Source organism: Mirounga angustirostris, unplaced genomic scaffold (genome assembly GCF_029215605.1).
Source record: "Mirounga angustirostris isolate CCGP_5_RB_7025 unplaced genomic scaffold, mMirAng1.0.hap1 SCAF_9, whole genome shotgun sequence".
NCBI lineage: Eukaryota > Metazoa > Chordata > Mammalia > Carnivora > Phocidae > Mirounga > Mirounga angustirostris.
The window spans coordinates 139627086-139648423 of NW_026991717.1; the positions used below are offsets into that span (position 1 = coordinate 139627086).

Here is a 21338-nt window from a genome sequence, read left to right on the forward strand (position 1 = left end):
AGTCTGATTTTCCTTTTTACTTGATCTGCCTCTTTCCGCCCTTGGCGATTTGGCTTTTTCATTTCAATCTAATTAGAACTCCCTGCCAGGAGAAGGCAATGCAGGGCGTTCTCACCGCAGTGCTTTGGGAATTAGTCACTCGGTGCCCATTGTCGTTAATGGGAATTTGGCGCCAAGGCCATTTATCCTGGTGTCTTCAATCAATACAGTTAAAAATCTGTGGATTCTAAAATGTCAATACCCGGCCTGAAATATGGAGGGCCAGCAACATTTTATCTCGTTAATTTATAGTTCTGACGGGCTGTTGGCTTATAAGACAACCATGAATCAACACCTAAATAAAATCCACTCACAGATTCATTATTTTTGGTGCTCCCGCTTCAGTCTGTAATCTTCCTAACAAAACGTCTTTAGTGCATAAGGCTGAGGTGGCCTCAGGGAACCCTGGCCGACTCCACCAGGGCCCGAGTGTCACCTGGCTTATGAGTCAGCTGTCCTGCACGCCAAATCGGCCAGTCTCCTCAGCATCCCCCCGAAGACCTCGAAGACCTCATTCAGTTCAGTTCTGCTGGCACTGGTCTCTTGCAGCTTCCAGCCCCTCAGGCAGTTGCCCCCAGCCTGGCTGTTAAGGCCTCAGGGGAATGCAGGGCCTCGTACTTTGCATTTGTTGACTGCAAAGGAGATTTTCCTCTCCCTGGAGCCCAAGGGCCCTGGCTGGAGAGGGCACCCTGCCCTCCTTCCTTTGGCCTGGTCAGCTCTCTTGATGTGCATCCAGACATCTGTGCACCTGGTCCCAGGTACCTGATGCCGGAGGCAGCGCAGTGGGATAGAAGGAGCACGGATGGGGTGCAGGTGTGTTCTTCCACTTACCTGAGCTGGGTATCCCCGGGGAAAGTTCTTTCACCTCCGTTTCCGCATCTGTGGAAGGGGGTAACAGGACCTGTCTGGTGGTGGGGTGGTTGAGGGGAATAGCTGAGATAATGTTTGTGGGTGCTTTACAGAATGCCTGGCCCAAGGTAGGCACTCAGCAAAAGATGTCCCTTCCCTTCCTCCATCACTGCCCCATGAGACCCTTCAGATGGTGGGAAAGAATGACCTTGTTCCTGCTGAGTGTCCAGAGAACCCCAGTTGCTGGGCCATTTCCTCATATAGAGTGGCTTTGGTGGCTCGGCTTCAAAAGCCCCAGTCTGATGATCCCCCAGCCGGCTTACTAGTGTGGCCCTTGGTCCACTGTGTTGGTCTGGGGGGCAGGCTGGGAAGAAAACAGGCCTTCCTGGGTTCTCCCAGCTTCTCCTCCATGTTTTGCTTCTCCATGACAAAATAGTACTGGTGGTAGGCTAGCCGCTTCCTCCTGGTGATGGGATGGCAGCTGCCCTTTATTTTGGGTGGGCATGCAGACCTCCCACAGCCCAGCCTGACCCTCTCTACAGAGCTCCAGGCACCCAGTGCTGGAGAAGGTCCATGGCCTTCTTTACTCAGATACCCACTGCCCGCAGCCTTGCCATCCCCAGCCCCTGGTTATCTCCTCCTGCTCTGGGGGTCCCTGTGTCTTTCAGGGGTGGGTTATGGGGCATGAAAATGAGCAGCCAGCTGGGACTGGACCCATACATGACCCTTTCTCTTGTTTTCCAAGAAGTGTGTTCTGGTCATCGTGATTGGGGCCCCCATCACAGAAGCACTCTAGGAAAGGGGAATATCCCGTTGGCTGAGTGTGCCCGTGGGCCAGGCCCTGGGTGATGTAGCCCCGGTTCCTAGCACTCTGCTTGGCCTGTATCAAGCTGCGATGAATAAAGAGATGTTAGTCCCCTTGCTTATTATGTATTTAGTCCTTACTCTAACCTGTGAAGACAGTGTTTTTATCCCCATTTCATTGACCTAGACACTGAGGCCAGGAACATTCAGGGACTTGCTTGAGGCCTCACAGCCAGCAGTAACAGAGCTGGGATCCACCTCTGGCCTGTGTGACTGGCAGAGGGTGCCACGTCTGTTTCCTTGCCATGGACGAACTGTTTGCTTAAGGGAGCCTGCTTGGCTCTCCCCTGGGTAGCTGGCTCGCCACCTATGGAGGATAACTTAGGGTCTCCAGGAGGAAGGCGACAGAGATGGATCTTGACTGGGCCTTCTGAAGGAGGCTTCTCTGGCTGTTGACAGCCACCGCTGCAGTGGGAGAAATGTTAGCCCTGAAAATTTGAGTACCCTTGGCATAGGAAGGGTGAGAAGCATCCAAATTCAAACTCTGCTGAAGAGGACCAGGAGCTCATGGCTTTAGAGAAGAGGCTGCAGATGGGGCTCCTTTTGGGCTAAGTGGTGCCACCCACCAGGTCTTGGAGGAGGTGCCTGCAGAGAGGCCTGGGCGTCTCCGTTCTTCGGCTTTGAGCACCATGACTGAGTGTCCCCCCAGTACAGCTCAGGGGGACTCAGTTAGGCATCCTTCAGGTGCCTGTGGAGGCAGGAGGGCAGACACCCAGCTACATCATGAGCCCCCAGCCAGCGGGCACACGTGCAGCTCCTGGTGGTACTGGCACGTTTTGTGTTGTCAGTCCTTTGGGCTCAGGGGTTTTGCCACTGGACCTAGATACGGAGTCTCTGAGGGGCTCCGGAGCCCAGTGAGGTCTGAGCTGACATTGGTCCTGGTGCTGCCCTTCCAGGGCCTTCTTGTCCAGAGCAGCTGCCCACACTCCCTCCCGCTGATGCAGGCGCCCCCCCCCCCCAACCCTCGCTGACTCCTCTGCTTTTCCCTTGTCCTCAACCACCCCTCTTTCTTCTAAGCTCATTCCTTCACTGATGCCCCGTTCCTGGCCCACTTTTAAACGAGCTTCTTCTCAGGGCTGTGCCCTCTTCAGCCCTGGGCACCCCGCCCCATTCCCATGCACACCCTTTCCTTTCACTCTGAAGAGTTTTTCTCTCCAGTCTCAGCCTTGTTTCCTCCCCTCTTTCCATAGCTTTGGGGTGAGAAGCCGGCCCTAGTTACGGATATTAAATCCCCTGTTATTCAACGTCAGTGAAACACCCCGCCAGCCCGTGTCTCACACTTTGGGAGGTGCCTGCAGGTCCTGCCGCGTGTCCGTACACACCCGTGCCGTCACCCTCTGGGTGGATAAAAGGCGGGTTTTCCTCGATGGTGCTAGTTCCCTGGCTACCATCACGGCCCGGGCAGCATGTCGGCTCTGCGCATGCTCAGTGGCAGCTGTGCGGCCGTGTGGCTGTCCCTGCGGGTCAGGCAGCCCCTGGGGACTGACCGGAGCCCAACCGGAGCCTGAACACAGGAGCCTGCGGGGCCCCAGAAAGCCAACTTGAGGCAAAACTTTTGGACACACCTTGTTTGCAAGTTGAGAACTCTTTTTTTTTTTTTTTTAATTTTTAGAAAATTCAGTCTTGTCCAGATAATTGAGAGCAGTGGGCGGACTTGAAGTAAAAGAGAGCTCACTGCCACGGCTGCTGTTTCTTTGCTGCTGCCGCCGGGCAGCCGCCGTCTGCAGGCCTGTCATCGGTCTGGGGCCTGCGGCTGCCGGGCCTCTTTCTGATTCAGGACAGCTTCTTCAGCTACACTTCATTCTGCTGGTTTGCGGATTGGAGAGGCCCGCTGGGCTGACCTGGAGACCCCCACTCGTCCACGGGGGACCTGCAGACACAGGCCCGTCTGCCTCTCACCCGGACCCTTCCCAGGACTCCGCCAGGCATGCCGAGACGACCCTTGTTTCTGATTCATAGAGTTTGATTTGAAAGTTAGTAAGCTCCTTTTCTTGTTAACTTTGAGTCAGGATGGTTAGATTTACAGCTGGCCAAGTACTTCCCAGAGGATGAGTGTAACGATATTGATTTTAGCGAAATGAGTCATATGTCGCCTGCCTGGGAACACAAGCTCAATCACCACGAGCCGACAGCATCAGCTTTCCCTTGTCAACGTCTCCCCTACATGTTCGTCTGTGGATGTGAACAAAGAGCTAAGGAGAAGGAAAGGTCACGGATAGCTTGCAGGCAGGCGAGGAAGGGTGCAGAGAGCAGGACTCTGGGGTTAGACAGGTCTTGCCTCTCTCCCAGCATGGCTGACTTGTGTGGCCCTGGACGAGGCCTCACCTCCCTGAGCTTGCTTGCTTGCTTTCTTTTTTTTTTTTCTCCCTGAGCTTTCATTTCTCCTGCTGTAAAATGGGCTAATTACACCTACCACAGAGGGTTGTGGCATGACACGTGCAAGCCGCACACAAGCCTGGAGGTAACAGGTGCCATCTCCCTGCAGAGGAGGGCATGAACTTCCCCTCTCTTTCTTGGGGACCCATACTTGGCTTTCATCTGACCTGGATCAAATGTCTGTTGTGTGCAAGGAACTAGGCTGGGGGCCAGACATGCTGAGTGGAAGAGGAGGACCCTTTGGGGACCCAGAGCCTTGCATACGAAAAGAGTTCCCCAAGGTAGGCGTTAGGGTGGACAGGCAGTGTTGCCCCAGCCACGTGGGTGGTCACCTGGGTCTCCAGCTGAGAAATGAAGGGGGCAACTCTGAGGAATTTCCTGGCTAGTGTTACCAGCTGCCTTATCTTAGCATCATTGGTGATGGAAGCATGGGTAGTTTTAATAGTGTCAAGAGAACAAATTAAGTTTCTGCAATCTGTTTTAAACATATTTTTGCTCTAATGACGATTTATAGTTTATTTGTATCATTATTGATTCAAGGAGGAAAAGAAGTGATTTTTCCTAACTCCAAGAGGATCTGAACAGTTCTTGTACTGGTTGAGTTCATTATAACCAGATCAATAAAGCCAGTGTTAGTGGATTAAATATTTAAAAACTCAGTTTCCTATAAGCAGCATACAGTGAATAAATAGAACTTTCTATAACAAACCTGTAAACAAGCAAAGATAGTCTCAGGGTTAAAGGTTACGTAGCAACTAGCCATTGTGCTTAAAGTAGCATCGCCAGAGGACGTGATAAACAAGGTACTTGATGTATGAGAAGGTAGAGTGGGAACAAATCTGACGAGAAAGGACCTTCACCTTCAGCGTGGCTAGTGTTCACGTTGGAGATAGTCTCCGATAAATATCTCCAGCCTTTGTCCATGTCTCTTCAACAAAATGAAAGGCTAGCCCAGGGCATTGTGTTCTCATAGCCTCAAGATAGAAACTCCAGATCATTCCTCTCTCAAGGTTCCTGCTGTTAAAAACTTACAGCCTTTGGTTTTAGCTTTTTTCTTTTCTTTCTTTCTTTTTTTTAAATTTTATTTATTCATTTGAGAGAGAGAGAGCACAAACAGAGGGAGAGGCAGAGGGAGAGGGAGAAGCAGGCTCCCCGCTGAGCTGGGAGCCGGATGTGGGGCTCGATCCCAGGACTTGATATCATGACCTGAGCCGAAGGCAGATGCTTAACCATCTCAGCCACCCAGGAGCCCCCTGGTTTTAGCTTTTAATTTAAGCAAGGATGAATTCAGTAATTTGGGGTTTAATTTTTTTCAAATAGTCAAAGGCTCCCTTTTGTTGTTTGCTCTTTGCCATGTCCTCCAGAACACTTTATGTTATATGTAGTATGTATGTTGTGTGTCACCCTCCGGACAGCCTTGTGGGGCCCTGGACACACCACAGTGAGGGACCTGCCCAAGGGACCTTTCCAGGGTCCCTCCTCTGGAAGTGACGGGGCTGGGATGGCACCTGGGTCTGTGGCTTTCAGCCCCTCTGAGACTGCGCCACCTCCTGTTCCAAGCACAGTGCTGGACAGTGGTGGCTGGGGTCCTGATTTCTGAGCCACAGTATTGTGCTCGACCTCCTTCCCTTCGTGTTTCCCATTATGTATCTGGAAGCTTATTAGAAATTTTAAAATCTTTTAGTTTCGGACCCTTTTAACAAACAAATACAGCAAAGACCTAGTTCTTATAAACAAAACTAGGAGGAAAGACATAAAGCTTGTCTTCTAAGAAGAACATTTTAGTACTTAAGAGACATAGATTCTCTTCTCAATCTCTTTAGGAGGTTGAAGAATAACACGCAGAAATACATGGGTTTTTTTTTAGCAGAAAAAGCTCAGTCCTCATCTTTTAGCAACTCATCTTTCGCTTTCCTCCCATCTTTTCCCCATTGTTGGCAAGACTGTATCACTGCACTTTTTGAAAAAATATGGCTAATTCATTGCCATTTCTGAAATAAGCATATGGTTATATGCCATGGTCCAAGAAACAAGGAACATTTTTCTCTAGGCAGATCATTTGTTCTTCCTTTTGGGCTTAAGGACTGGCAGTGAATCTGAATGAGCAAGAGGTCAGCAGTGGGCACAGTTGCCTCCGTCAGGAGGACAGATTTCGGGCCTGCTGGGGCCTTCTCGGTGGTGTGGGGGCCACAGTGGCATCTATGTGCCCCTTTTCCATCTGGGGGACATAATGGTCGTGCCTTCCCTCATCCCATGGATGGATCCCCTAGCTGCTTGGCTGGAGCAGGCGTCCTGGGCCTGAGCTGGAGTCTGATGCCCATCCTGAGGTCCCCACAAGTGCTGCTCCGTGTCCTGGCCCGGATGTGTGGAGACCGCGGTGGGCATCCCTCTGCCCCATCCTCCCTAGGAGGGGGCATCTGTTAACTGGGCACATCATGGGTGGTTTCTGACCACCAACTGTAGCCTGAACAAGTTTCAGGATAGAAGAGGAAGCTCAAGTAATACCAGGTTTCCAGTTAAGTTAATTCCTAAGGAGGGGAGTTTTTGTTTGTTAGAGAGTTGCTTGTCTATTGACCTAATGAGAGAGACACATAGGCCCCAGACTAAGTCTGTTCATTTTTCCGATGCCTTTTCGGAAGAATTCTTTATCTATTAAAAAAAAGCACTATGACAACAATATTAGTATAATTTAAGAAGTTATCTCACTACCCGTAGAACAATTCACTTCACGTTGGTGAATTTTTTCCCAGTCTCTATCCATACCAATCCCTACTTAATTCTTCTATAATTCAAGAATAGGCATCAGGTACTGTCCGTCTTGCCAAAGAGCACTGTCTGTGATTCCAGTTTTAAACAGCTTTTCAACATTCCACCAGGCAGACACCCATATTTGCCTTAACTGCCCTCCTTGGGTTGGACAGTGTTGTTTATAGTCCCTTCACCATCACGGGTGATAGGACCCGAGGTGGCCAGCTCTTGACACCATTGCAGTGACATAGGATGACCATGAAAATCTTTGTGCACTGCGTATTTCAACAACAGGGGCTTGTTGAGCTTAAAGAAGTGTAGAATCTTCATTTACAAAACCGCAGGTGTTCCCCAAATTTTCTCTGATGATAAGTAACTGCAAATTGTGGGACCTTGGAAGATGTTAGAAAAAAAATCACAATCATCCATCATGGGAAAGGTGACACTTTAATAAAGACAAGAGAGTAACTGCTCTCCAAGAAGTTTGTACTATGGGAAGAACGTTTTGAAAATAGATGTTTTTGTTTCCATCATTCTGTAGGTTTTGTTGCCAAAAAGTACGTGAATGTGTCACCTATTAAAAACGCTAATATCTGCACTCTTAACTTGGGAGCAGTTTTTCTCGTCTGCTCTAAAATCCTTTAAATGAAAATTTTGGTGGGTTTTGAATTTGGTTGTTAAAAATGTGAGAATGCAGTAATACCCTCTGATTAGTCGCAGGAACCATTCTTTGACCTGAGGGGAAACGGAGCTTTCCTAGTAAAATGTTCACACATTCCTTTGGATCAGTGGCAGATGGGAGTAGACAGCATCTCCCTTGATCCCGGCGGTGAATGTCTTCTGTCCAGGTCTGTGCATCTCTGGGAGAAGTCTTTGCTAGCTCTGACAGGCTTCGATGGGTAAACAGAAGCTGTAACTGGGCTACTTTCAAATCACTGAGTCACAGAAAGTTCCCTACATTTGGAAAAAAAGCGGAAGTGGAGCCAGTTCGGTAGCTCTCACTAAAAATGTTGTTAACTCATTTGGTTTAATGATTTCAAAGGGCTTTGTTGATGCATTTAGTAAATGGCATGTTAAAATATACTTGAAAATACTGGTTATTTTGTCCTTGTCTCATCCTTTAGAATGGTTTATTTTTGGTGTTTTAATGCTCATAATTTATTGGCATGGTAGCACACTGTGTACTTACAAACACACATCTCGGAGATACGTGCTTAAGGGCTTTTCCTTGATGGGGCATGCTGTCAGAAGAGTGCGGAGACCACGGATCTAGGCAAATTGGATTTATAAAGGCTCCTGCTGTAACTTGAGAGTACTAGTCGATGACTTTCATTTCCTTACCTGGTGAGCTGGTAGAGCACTGTGTGGGGGTCCTGAACACAAAGCAGGGCAGCTGGGAGTGCTTTCTGAAATGAATGAGCAAACACGGTTTCTGGGTTCCTAGAAGAGGAAGCGGTGCTTGAGATCTTGGTGTCACATTGGTCTCCTTCTTGGGCACCGGCTTCTTGTGTCCCTAACTGCCCACTGCCTCTCCAGCGGAGGAGTTTCTGTGAGCCAAGCGCAGTCAGGGTGGTCCCTCTTGGGCTGTGGGAGCCCTTGCTGACATCTCTGAGGGATGCCACCTTCAAGTTCCTGGTGGGTGTGGTGCAAAGCAGGTACCATGCCTGGGATGTGTGGAATGGCCTGGCCCCTGGGGGTATGTTCAGAGGCAGCACTGAGACTGCTGGTGGTGAGAATGGCTTCCAAGGCCAGTCTGGTTTTTGGATGCATTTTCAGTGGTGTTGAATTGAACACATGAGAACTATAGCCAGTGCTCTGGGATATAAGGTGGCACCACATACAGGAAGGGAGGACGGGCTTTGTAACCCCACAGACCTGAGCTCAGGGTCAGAGATCTGTTCCCCACATTCCCTGAGTTCAACCTATTTATATAGCTTACCTCTAAAAGATCCCAGTGGCAAAACAGACATTTTCCACACTGTATGTGTACATGTACACACACATTTGCAGGTGCACGAGCGCCTGACCGCAGTTTCATGACAGATAGGTAAAGGACAAGGACTGTCTTGAATCCTGAGACCCCCAGTTGGCCACACCATCTGTCCATGCTGGCACTCAGGCCCCCGTGGTGTCATGTTCTCATTTGTTGCCCAGAGTATCATGTCACCCCTACCTGCCATACCCTGTAGCAAGCCATTCATGGGTTGTTGTACGGTCATGATTGTAAGATGGCTGATCCTAAAAAGACCAGTTTGGAGCATCCTGCGTTTTTGTTTTTAGACTCCTAGGTAAATAATCTCCGTACTAATCGTGCAGCTTTGGTAATGTTACTTAATCTCCCCAAGCCTTGGCTTTTTCCAGTTGTGGAGCAGGTGTAGGGCATTGTGTGGTTTAGATGAGTTGAATCGCAGTATTTATAGAACACAAGAAAGGTGGCGGTGTTCATGGGTCCGGCCATTAGCTTAGCTCTAGGGGAGTTCAGCTAATCAAGGGTGGGGGGGGCTGGCTAGCTCGTGAGGCAGAAGGTGCTGCTGCCCCTGTTGTGCTTCCAGGAAGTCTCGTGGCCCCCTCGGGCCCAGATGGGCTGCATCTGCCTATAGCTCTGCACTAGATGGCATCTGAGTTTTAAGGTATATATTTTGTGATCTGAGTATTTTTTAACTCATTCTTCTCTGTTTGGTGTTGCAGGAACCCAGCTCTTCAGTGGTCAGAGTGACTTCAGGATCACTACCTTGAAATTTCATCCAAAAGACCACAGCCTTTTTGTGTGTGGAGGCTTCCACCCTGAAGTCAAAGCTTGGGATATAAGGACCGGCAAGGTGATGCCCATCTTCCTCCTGCGGCCTCTCCACAGGGGAGCTTGCCGCGGCGGTGTGAATGCTTGGGGGTGGGCCAGCATCTAGGTGCAGGACCCTGGAGATGGGGTAATTACCATTCATGTTTCATCCGTGGTCAGTGTAATGTGCAGTTGTTTTTAAAGAACATTCTTGAGTTGTTAGAATATTGAAACATCAGAGGTGTGATTCTATGTAGCCTGTTACTGAACGCATTTACTGAGCATCTACTGTATGCAAATGTTTCCAGATGGTATAGAATGAATTGGCTTTTGGGTTACTCAAGGGAATAATGTGTGGATGCAGATAACTGGTGTGGAGAGGCACTGTATGTGTATGTGTGTGTGCGTGCGTGCGTGTACGTGTGTGTGCATTCACATGTGTGCGTTCCTGTGTGTGTGCATGTATGTGTGCATGCATGCATTCATGTGTGTGCGTTCATGTGCACGCATGTGTGTATGCGTGCATGTGTGTGAGGGAGAAAGAGAGATTTGTGGGGGAGTGAGGGAAAGGCGACCAGCATTCAGGGGGTGAGCACTTTCAGCTTGATGTGAGGAAGGCTTCTTAGAGACCACGTTCCTTCTGGAGCTAAGAGGCTGGTCATGATCAGTCCCACAGAGAAGTGGTTTCCACCCCAGCCAACACCCCGTCCCCCTTCGCCAAGGCGCTGCTCTTGTTACCTTCACCCATGTAATAAATGGCAGCTCCACCCGTCTAGGTGTTCAGGCCAGAACCATCAGAATCATCCCTGTCTCTGCTCTTCCTCTCACCCCCATATCCAGACCATGAGCAAATCCTGTGGTAACTCTGGTTGAAGCTGCCATTGACTCTCGCTGGAATAATTGCAGTAGTTTCCAGTGTGGTATCTCTCTTTCCCTGCTCCTTACAGTTTGTTCTCAACACAGCAGCCAGAGTGATCTGTCACAGTGCAAGTCAGATGTACCTCTCCCCTGGTCAGAACCTCCAGGCTCTGATTTCGCTCCCAGTAAAGGCCAGTGTCCCCACAGTGGCCTACAAGGCCTACATGATCTTCCCTCATTGCCTTCTCACCGCCAGCATCCTTGCCTTTCCTAAAACACATCAGCACATTCCTGCCTCAGGGCCTTTGCACCTGCTGCACCTACCACCTGGAATGCTCTTTTCCCATTTTCTCTGTAGAGGCTCCCTCCCTCTCTCCTACAGGGTTCTGTTCAAATGCCACCTCTCCAATAAGGCATTCTCTGACTTCTCTGACCACCTTGATGCTCACCCCCTGGCATTCATTAGTCCCCTTTGCTACCTCACTGTTCTCCCTATCATTTATCATCACCTGGTGTATGTGGATTTTATGTTTATTTATTTGTCTGTCTGCCTTCACTTGAACATAAGCTCTGCCAGAGGAGGGATTTTTGTCTGTTTTGTTTGCTGTTGACTTCTAGCTCCTAGAATCATGCCTGGAAAAGAGTAGGTACTCAGCAAGCCTTGGTTGACTGAGTGAGGGAATAAAGGAGGAAGGCAGCCATGCAGAATGTGTATGTAGAGAAGGTAGGAGTATGAAATGTGTATGGGGACCAGTGACCGACTTGACCTGGCAGGGCGTGGGCTCCAGGCAAGGAGACTGGCCCTGGGCAGAGAGGCGCTCAGTCATGTGAGTCTTGGTTTGGGTGAGCAGTGAGAAGCCAGGGCTTGAGGACGATGGGTTCATGGAGGAGTAATGAGGAAGAGCCAAGGCCAGGCTGCCTCTAGGGGTGCTCCATGACTTTAGGATGATTTAATTTTCAAGATCTGAGAAGCACTGCCCTGATCTAAAGGAGGCACCCGGCCAGGGTAGTTTATAATAAAGCCCATGTTAAGCTTAACTTTGAAAGAAGAAGGTACAGACTGTCAGAGTATCCTCCTGCATTTGGGATTCAGGATATTCTGAGGTCCCACCCTGAAGGGCTCCAGCCTGCTGCAGGACCAAAAGGTTCTTCCTTGAAGGCTTCCTCTCCAGGTCTGCCTCCTGCCCCACCTTGGACTTCCCAGATTTGAAGGTTCAGTTAGCCACTGCAGGAAGGAGCTTTCCCAACAGGCTGTTGGAAGGGGCTGCTGGTGTTTTGAGAACCTAAGAACAGAAACAGTGTCTTTAAAAGAAAATGTAAAGTTTTGTCTGTAGGTATCTTGTGGGAAAATTAAAGCACAGAGAGATGTACTCTTTAAAAAATCTCGTATTTTTCTTTCATAAACTTCTTTTTACAAAAATATTTGGAAAAGAGAGAAAAGTTACCCGTAAAGAAGTGGATACAGTGGAATTAAAACAACAACAACAACAACAACACTGGAACACTTATATTTGGGCTGCATGTGTTGGAAACTCTTAGTCATGCTGTTTGAAGAGGGACCTTTGATTACCCAGCCCCTGCTGACGGCCATGTCCCTTAAAGGTGTGCTTACTGTTTTTAGCCTCAAAGACCAAACACGTAAGAGATTACTCACCAAGGACGCCATCTGATTTAAGAGTTTGTTAAAAATATTGGAGGGCACCTGGGTGGCTCAGTTGGTTAAGCGACTGCCTTCGGCTCAGGTCATGATCCTGGAGTCCCGGGATCGAGTCCCGCATCAGGCTCCCTGCTCGGCAGGGAGTCTGCTTCTCCCTCTGACCCTCCCCCCTCTCATGTACTCACTCTCTCTCATTCTCTCTCTCTCAAATAAATAAATAAAATCTTAAAAAAAAAATATTGGATTTTCTCCTAGGGCTGACACCATCTGACAAGCTCTGAAAATGCTGGGGAGAAGCAATTAGAAGCAGATGTTGCTGTGACTGGCATTGGCATGTTTGCGAGTCTCTCCCAAGCTAATAATGTGGGTAAAGGGATCTGTGCAATGTTTGTTTTTACTTCCTTTTTACCAGCAATCCAACAGCCTCTCCTCCCCGTCTGGGTCACAGGGCTAGGTCCATTTTGTATCAGCAGGCTCAGAGAGAGCCTCTCTCTCCTGCTTCAGTTATGTTTCCTCTGACAGGTGTTGCCTGAGTGTCTCAAGTGGGCGCAGCCAGAGGACCAGAGAGGAAAGGCACAGGCTCCCTGATCTTCTGGCTCCCACCTGGGGTGGCTCACTTTTGAGCCTGGTGGGCTGCCAGGGTGCATGGCGCTGTCCCAGGTGCTGAACTCTCCAGCTCTCTCCTCTGTGGTTGAACATCTGGGGCCCAGCAGCTTGGCTTTTTTGGATTGCCCTCAGAGACAGTGGTGAAAACTGCAGGTGGAGGCAGGAGGGACACAGACTTTAGATTAAAATCAAAACCAGCTTCCCCTTTTAAATACGACAGGAGGGACTGTTTTATTGTAAAAGTAGTATGTGATCACATGAAAAATTGAAAGATAGAGGGGAAGTAAAGAGAAGGGGTAGTGGAGCCAGCCAAAGGTAGACATTCGTAACATTGTAGTATTTTTCTTTCTTTGTTCTTTTTCCCTGTGTGTGTGTGTGTGTGTGTTTTAAATGTGTGTGTCTTTTTAAAAACATTGTTTGGTCTTATTTTTATTTTTATTTTTTTTTTAAAGATTTTACTTATTTATTCATGAGAGACACAGAGAGAGAGGCAGAGGGAGAAGCAGGCTCCCAAGGAGCAGGGAGCCCAATGTGGGACTTGATCCCAGGACTCTGGGATCATGACCTGAGCCGAAGGCAGACGCTTAACCATCTGAGCCACCCAGGCGCCCTGGTCTTATTTTTATACATAATTTTATATTTTGCTTTTCACATAGCACTGTAATGTAAGGGTTTTCCTTGTTATCACAAACTCTTGAAGAATTTTCAATCCATCCCTTTGATGCAGAGTGCTTAGCTGACTTGCTTCTTGCCTTATCCCTGGTGCTCAGAGCAGAATCTGACATAAACCAGCACTTGATAAATACGGATCGAATGAGTCGTTTTCCAACAGTTTAACTTATTAAACCATTTCCCTAGGTTGGACATTGAAGATAGTTCCTTTTTTCTTTATTTTTTTTTTCCTTTTGCCACTTAAATAGATGTGAAGGTGGAGATCAGGGTCAGCAAACTACAGCCCAGGGCTAAATCTGGCTTCTGTTTGCTTTTGTAAAGTTTTATTGGAAGACAGCCACATGCACTCATTCGTGTATCATCTGGAGCTGCTTTCACACCACAGTGGCAGTGCTGAGTAGTTATGACAGAGACCACATGGGCTGCCGAACCTGGCTGGGCCCTGCTGTGGCTAGGTCTGGCTGTGATATCTGTCATTCTATTGACTATGGAGACTCAGCCTTCCAATCTGGCTGACAAGGTGGGTGCCCTTGTGCTCACTGTATTAGAGGCCTCCTTACAGAGAACTTGTGCTCAGAGAATGTCTTTTCCAGAGAACTGTGTTCTTCAGTCAAGTTTCTCTCTGTCGTTATAATCTCCAAACAGACTACCCAGTTCTGTAAGACACACATCTGTGCATCTAGTGCTCTCCATATTTGGTTTACTTCCTTAATCTTGGGTCCCAGAACTCAAATCACTGGGTCACTGTGAACAGCATTTTGAAGGCAAGGGGTAGGTTTCCAAGGACAGAGCTGAGGCATGCTGTTCTGGGATACAACCCATCACCGGAGCTCAACTGCAGGGCCAGACAACCTCTCACTGCCTTCTGAGAGAATGGAGTCTGAAGAGTAGTTGGAACAGATAACTTTTAAGCTACTTTCCAGTCATATGATTTTATGACCCTTAAGCTGAGCCAAATGATGAATGTTGGGACTCTGGACTTTCCGAGGCCAGCCCAGTTCATTAGAGCAAGTGGGCTGTTTGGCTTCCCTCTCTTCTTTTCTTGGCCAGTCTCTCTCTGCCTCAGGTTTGAATATCGAAGCACATCTCTCGTCACTACAAAGTGCCTTGATTTCCTTCCCAGCAGGTCAGCAGTATGTGTTCTGTGTGAGTCGGCTGAGCACGCAGGCTCGAGCTGGTGTAACACCAGTGGGATCTCTGACTTCTTCCTCCCAGCAGTGTGCTTGAACATGGGTGTGGCCTGGAGTCCAGGGGACCTGTGGGCTGCTCTTCATGTCACTGTGGGGTCCCTCTCTCCAGAAGCCCCTCCCAGCTTCCAGTGCTGCTGCCTGAGCTACAGGAGACCTGGGCTCACAGCCTCCTCGTAGCACGCATGCAGCTGGGTGATTGTAGGCAAACCCCTCAGACTGCAGTCTCTCTCAGCCGTGGTTTCTCCATGGGTATGGCCAGAGGGCAGGAGAAGGCCATCCATAAAGCATGGCTTTGCACATTACCCGTGTGCTGGCGAGCGCCTGGGGCTCTTGTTAGGATGCAGATTCTGTGTCAGCCGTCTGCGGTGAGGATGACGTCTTAGTCTGTTGGGGCTGCTAGAACAAAGTACCATAGGGGCTTAAACAGCAGACATTTATTTTGCAAAGTTCTGGAGGCTGGGAGCCCGAGATCAGGGTGCCAGCCTGGTTGGGTTCTGGTGAGGACTCTCCTCCTGGCTTGCAGAGGGCTCCTTGCTTGCTGTGTCCTCACATAATGGAGGGAGAGAGCTCCAATCTTTTCATTCCCTTAGAAGGACACCAGTCCCATCATGGGGGCCACACCCTCATGACCTCATCTAAACCTTATCATCTTCCAAAGGCCTCTCCTCCCGATACCATCACATTGAGGATTAGGGCTTCAACATATAGATTTGGAGGGACACATCCAGTCCATTGCAGATGAGGTCTTGCATTTTTAACAAGCTCCCAGGAGATGCAGAGGCAAATGGTCCATGGACCACACTTTGAGAAGCTGGGGCCCAGAGGGCCTCTGAACATAGAGGTTACTTGCTTCTGTCATGTAAGCTCCCTTGGCTTTCATCCTTGATTGGTCTGCACTGTCTGTGGCCTATTTCAGTGATAGCTCCTTGCCTTCTTACTTGACTGTGAGTTCCTTCAGCTGACAGGTATTTATGGCTGCCCGTGGGGGGCTGAGTTGAGTCATGCCTGTGCCCCAGCATCTCTCACAGGGCCTGAACCAGACAGGTGCTCATGGAGTAACCTGGGTCTGCTATCCCTCTGATCATGATGGAGCTCTGAAGCAGCACCCATCCCCCCCACCCCCCAGCTTGGGGGCAGCGGCTACTCTGGGATCTGTACAGACGGAGTGGCCCTCCAACAAGTGGGATATAAAGGCTAGCTGCAGTTCAGCTGCAACTGGTCACTCGGGAAGTGAGGACAGAGGCAGAGGACTTGGGTGATCCTGCATCAGATGAGGTGTGTTGTTATGGTCCTGACAGTGTGGTGGTTGGCCAGCTCTGAGCTCTCATGCTCCCTGGTGTTTGGTAAATGACAGTAACTGGCCTCATTTATCTCCAGCCTCATATGTCCCTGGCTCTGAGCGCAGCAGGGACTGGGGGTTGTAGAGCCACAGAGATATAAGAGGGTCCCAGCTCTCCAGGGCCTGCCAGCACTGTGGGGAGTGCTCAGGGTAGTTACTTTGCAGTTACTTTAAAGTTCACTTTAAGATGACTATGTAGTTTGAGCCAAGTTAACATAGGTTTTAAATTCACCCTTGTATCATGAATCAAATCATAATGCACAATTAGTGAATCACCCTTTTTGTAAGGTTAAATTATGGAACCCCAACCTCAGCAAATTACCTCTCAGTTGAGCAGGATTGAGCATTGGAAATTAGAAAAGCCCTGGCAAATCTAGGACATGTGGCTCCTGACCTGGGATCTTGGCTTCTGCCCTGGTTCCTCTTCCCTTCTGTGGGCAGAGCTGGGGCTCTGCTTGGCTCCCAAGAGAGTTGCATTCAGACCCCTGTTTGGGCCTCCAGAACACTGGCCCCCACCGGTTCTAGGCTAAATTCTCATTATAACGTGGCTCTGACAGGTCACCTCACTTTTGCTCTAGTATTGGTTTGACATGAATCATCAATATTTCATGCCTGTTCTACATCTTTTTCTTTCTCTTTTTATAAAGCTTGTAAAGGGCTGTCTTGACTTCCAGATTTTGTGTTAGTTTCTTGACCTCCTTTTGGAGCTTTGTCCCAGCCCCTCTGCCAGTGTGTGTCCTGACATGCAGGTGTCAGTGGGGGAGGCTGCTGGCTCTCCCTTCCGACTGCTTGGACCCTTACCTTGGCCTCTTATCACAGCCTCTCCCTCGTGTGTGTAGTTTCCCAGCAGAACGGAAACTCCCCGAGGACGGCGATTTAGCTTCATTTGCTGCTCTATTCCTAGCACCTAGCAAAGTGTTGACCTGATAGTAGGCCCTGGGTGGGAAGGTGGGGGGTACTAGTGCATGAATGACTAACAGCCCTGATCAAGACCAAGTTTTAAAAATCCCATCTAGTGAGCCCATCCAGGAAGCAGAAGCTGAGCCACCATTCATTAATTTGCTCATTTGTCGCTTCTGCCGTGGGCATCCTTCCCTTGAGTGGGAATGCTTTGAGCCACCTAAGCAGCCAGGGGCTGCTGACCTGGCCTGATGCAGTGGCCAGAAGCACCTTGAGAGCGTCAGCGAACATGGTTGGCCCAGCCCCCACCCTGTGCAGAGGCAGCCAGGGCATGAGGTTCGGAAACTCTCCTGGTGATTCTAATGTTGAGGCAGAGCTGTGAACCACAGCCCTGGGGGCCACGGTCTGGGGGCTTGGGTGAGCATCCCGAGTGGCATTTTGTAGGGTTTCTGCCCTGGAATGTGCACTCCCGTGATGGCAGCTGCCTGAGAGACTCCGTGCCATTAGTTCTCGTGTGTTGCAGGCAGGTTGCTTATTTGCCCTAATGAGGTTTTGATTACTTTCCATTTGTCTCTTTCATCAGCTTTATATTAAAAAGACTTTTTATTTGGACTCCTTGTATTTTCTGCAGTTCTAAGTTTTGCCTCAAACCAAACTTTGTGTGCATATGAGAATAGGAGGCTAACAGAGACGAAGAGATGGGGAAGGGCCTGGAGAGCCTGGTGCAGAGAGGAGTGTGGCCACTGTACTCCTTGTGACTTTGGCTGATTCCCGTCCTTTCTGAACTACTGGTGCCCCATCTGTTGAGCAGGAGTGGGGCTGGGGTGCTCTCTGGCCACTGTCAGCAGTTGGTACTGATCCCTGCCACCTGCCGGCCCCTATACTGAGCACTCTCTGTGTGACAGCTCAGCCAGTGCACAGCAGTCTGGGGCAGCTGTTTCCCCATTCCACTGGCAGGGCATCCAGGTTCGGGAGGGTTCAGTTCAGCATTCAGCTAGCATGTGTGGCCCGCTGATAGTGGGGTAAGACCTTGAACCAGGTGGCTTGACTCCCACACCCTTGCAGGGCTTCCTGTTCACAGCATGAATGAAACTTGAGTCTTGTGTGTAAGAAAAGCACTTTGTCAGTGAGTGCTGTGTGCTTTGTTCAGATGTTCACTCAGCCTGGCCACATGCAGCTCTGTGCCTGATGTCAGGGCTCTGGTGGGCCTCAGGCCTGAAAACATAGTCCCAGCAGGTCTGTGAGTTGCAGCCTTTCTGCCCCCAAGGTGTAGGCGAGGACGCTGTTCTGAAGGGGGTAGCTGTCGGCACAGGGGCTGGCAGCCGTGTGGGGCGTGGATCTGAACCCAGGGCTTATTCTAAATTTTCCCTCCCCCTAATTGCACATTTCATTTATTGATGTCATAAAAATGCTATGAGCCCCCAGCAGACACCAGGCTTGTGGTGTGACAAAATCCATTTAGTCCTTGCCCTCTAGGAGGAACCAGTCTAGAAGAAGGCACTGTGGAAACCCCCACTGAGGATGTACGTTTCTTTGATGTGTGATGGATCTATCTGCCTCACTGGCTGCCTTCACAGGCAGCTAGGGGGTCCCTGTGTGTCTCCTGGGTCCTCCAAAGTTTTGGGTAGAGCTGGGGGAATGGTTCCCAGAAACCAGAACCTCAGAGACCTGCCGCCCAGTCTGCCCTCTCTCTTCAGTTCCACTCTGTTGCCCTTTCTTGGGGCTGCCAGTCCGACATGTGACTGGAGCTCGGTGGGTGGCAACGGGAGACCCATGAGACTCAGGAGGGATGGCCTGAGACTTTTAACACCCCTTTGATGACTTCTGCCCTTAAAAATGCAATAAGGTATTTCAGAAAATAAAAAGCATTGATTCTGGACCTGTAATGACTATGTAAATATAATATTTATATAATTCTAACCTATGAGTCCTTTATAATGCATTTTGTCACTAAAATAATCTGTGTTACACTGAGCACCTGTTCTTGAGATTTTTGAGATCTTCATATTTTTATTGAAATTGACTCATAATTTGTTTTACTTGAAACCATTTTTTAGTTTGCTGTAACTAATGGCACCAAAGAAATCATGGGTTTGATGCCCTGGCTATTTTTATCTTACTATGCTTTAAGTACTTATTATGTTTTTTGGTAACAGCTTCCTTGGGATGTAGTTCACATACCATACAACCCACTCATTTAAAGTGTACAATTCATTAGTTTTTAGTATATTCATTGGAGTTCTATAGCCATCACCCACAGTCAATTTAGAATGCTTTCATCACCTCAGAAAGAAACCCTGTGCCCTTTAGAGGTCATCTCTCACCCCCTGACCCCTCCCTCTCCTGCACCCCCCGCCCTGCGCAACCACTGCTCTTAGGGTCTCTGTGCATTTGCCCGCTCTGGACATTTTGTATAAACAGAATCCGAAAATGTGGTGGTCTTTTGTGACCAGCTTCTTTTGTTTAGCATCATGTCTTCAGGGGTCATCCATGTTGTCACAGAAGCCAGAATTCCCTTCCTTTTTCATAGCTGAGTATTATTCCATCGTATGCATCCCCACATTGTGTTCACCCATTCCCAAGATGGTGGACATTTGTGGTGTTGCATGTTTGGGCTGTTACGAGTATTGTTATGGACATTCATTTACAAGTTTTTGTGTGTGGACATATGTTTTTGTTTCTCTCGTGTCTGACTGAGGACTGAGATCTCTGGGTCGTGGCGTAGCTCTGCTGGTGACTTTCCGAGAATCTGCCAGACTGTTTCCAAAGTAGTTACACCTTTATTGTCCTTCAGATTCTGTCTTTTATTATTAGATTCTGTCTCTTCTTTCATTCCTCATATTGGCATTTGTGTTTTCTTCTTTTTCCTTTTTTCTTAATCAGTGTAACTAGAGATTTATTGATCATTTCAATGAAACAGTGATTTTCTGTGCTATTTTTCTACTTTCAACTTCATTAATTTCTTAAAAGCAATTCTTTTTTTTTTTTTTTTTAAAGATTTTATTTATTTGTGTGAGAGAGAATGAGAGAGAGCACAATGGGGGGGGTGGTCAGAGGGAGAAGCAGACTCCCTGCCGAGCAGGGAGCCCGATGCGGGACTCGATCCCGGGACTCCAGGATCATGACCTGAGCCGAAGGCAGTCGCTCAACCAACTGAGCCACCCAGGCGCCCTCAACTTCATTAATTTCTGCTCTTATTTTTATTTTCTTCTCCTTGCTTTGGGTTTAATATTCTCTCTCCCTGATTTCTTAAGGTGGCAAATTAGATGACTGATACGAAGTTTTTTTTAATATAATAAGCATTTTAATGCTCCCCGTTTCCCTCTAAGCACGCATCCCACAAATCTCAATACACTGTATTTAATTTCTGTTTGATTCAAATATTTTCTAAGTTTATTTTTACTTCTCTTTGACCTGTGGGGTATTTAGAAGTATATTGTTTAGTTTCCAAATGTGTAAGACTTTCCAGATATCTTTCTGGTATTAATTTCTAGAATAACTGTGTTATGATCAGAGAACATAACTGGCATGAATTCGGTCCTTTGACATTTGTTAAGGTTCATTTATGACCCAGGATACGGTCTGTTTTGTTGTGTTCCATGTGCTCGGGGGAAGAATGTGTATTTTGCTGTTCCTAGGTGGAGAGTTCTGTAAATGACAGCGTGTTCACGTTAGTTGATGGTGTTGTTCAGTTAGTTCTTCTGTCCTTGCTGACTTTTTGTCTCTGTTGTTTCAGTTACGGAGATCGGCCCGAGATCTCGGGCTGCTCCCCGCCAGTATCGTGGGTTTGTGAATTTCTCTTTTCGGTTCTATCTCTTTTTTTGCTTTTCTGCTTTTTGTATTTTGAAGCTGCCACCGGGCTCCACCGGGGGCCTGATCTCAGGCCAAAGCTGTTACAGAAAATAAGGGAAAGAGACGGAAAATAGCAGCTTACGTCTGAGCCGGCCACTTCACGTCCTTACCTCTCTTCTCGTCTCTGTGAGAATCTTCAGGGAGTTGCTTTCTGTATTTTGCCCAGGGTTTCAGTTGTGATCAGTGGGGAGACAGGCTGCAGTGGGCTTACTCTCCATCTTGACCCCACATGGATTTTGAGCCTATTTCTCTCTTGGCCTTGAATTTCCCCTCTTTTACTGACTAGATGCCACCTGTCCTGCAGTCTCCACCACATCTCTTCTCCAGGAGCTGATCCCGAACCCCACTGGTCTGGCCGCCTCCCTCCCTCCCTCAGTCTGGGTTCCAGTTGCCTGTCAGTGTCATTCCCCGACCGGGCTGTGAGCCACGTGAGGGCTGGGGGACACGATGGGCTTGTCCAGCTTGGCAGCCCCAGAACGCCTGTGCGTTGGCACAGGGTCAGTGGTTCAGGCAGTATTTCTTGAGCAAATTACTGTGAATCTGCCACTTAACTCCACTAAGATTTTATGACTTTAGAAAGGTTCGTGTAACCCCAATCCATGCCCCAGCAAA

The 21338-nt window shown here is 48.7% G+C and overlaps 1 protein-coding gene across 14 annotated transcripts in view; it reads left to right on the top strand.

Moving 5' to 3' along the window:
• Positions 1-21338, top strand: part of WDR25 (WD repeat domain 25) — a 139555-nt gene that overhangs the window by 88053 nt on the left and 30164 nt on the right. For all 14 annotated transcript variants that reach the window (XM_064571578.1, XM_064571575.1, XM_054513877.2 and 11 more), the window contains one exon: positions 9565-9695. In XM_064571578.1, coding sequence (XP_064427648.1) covers positions 9565-9695 — 131 coding nt within the window. The remainder of the gene's footprint in view (positions 1-9564; positions 9696-21338) is intronic.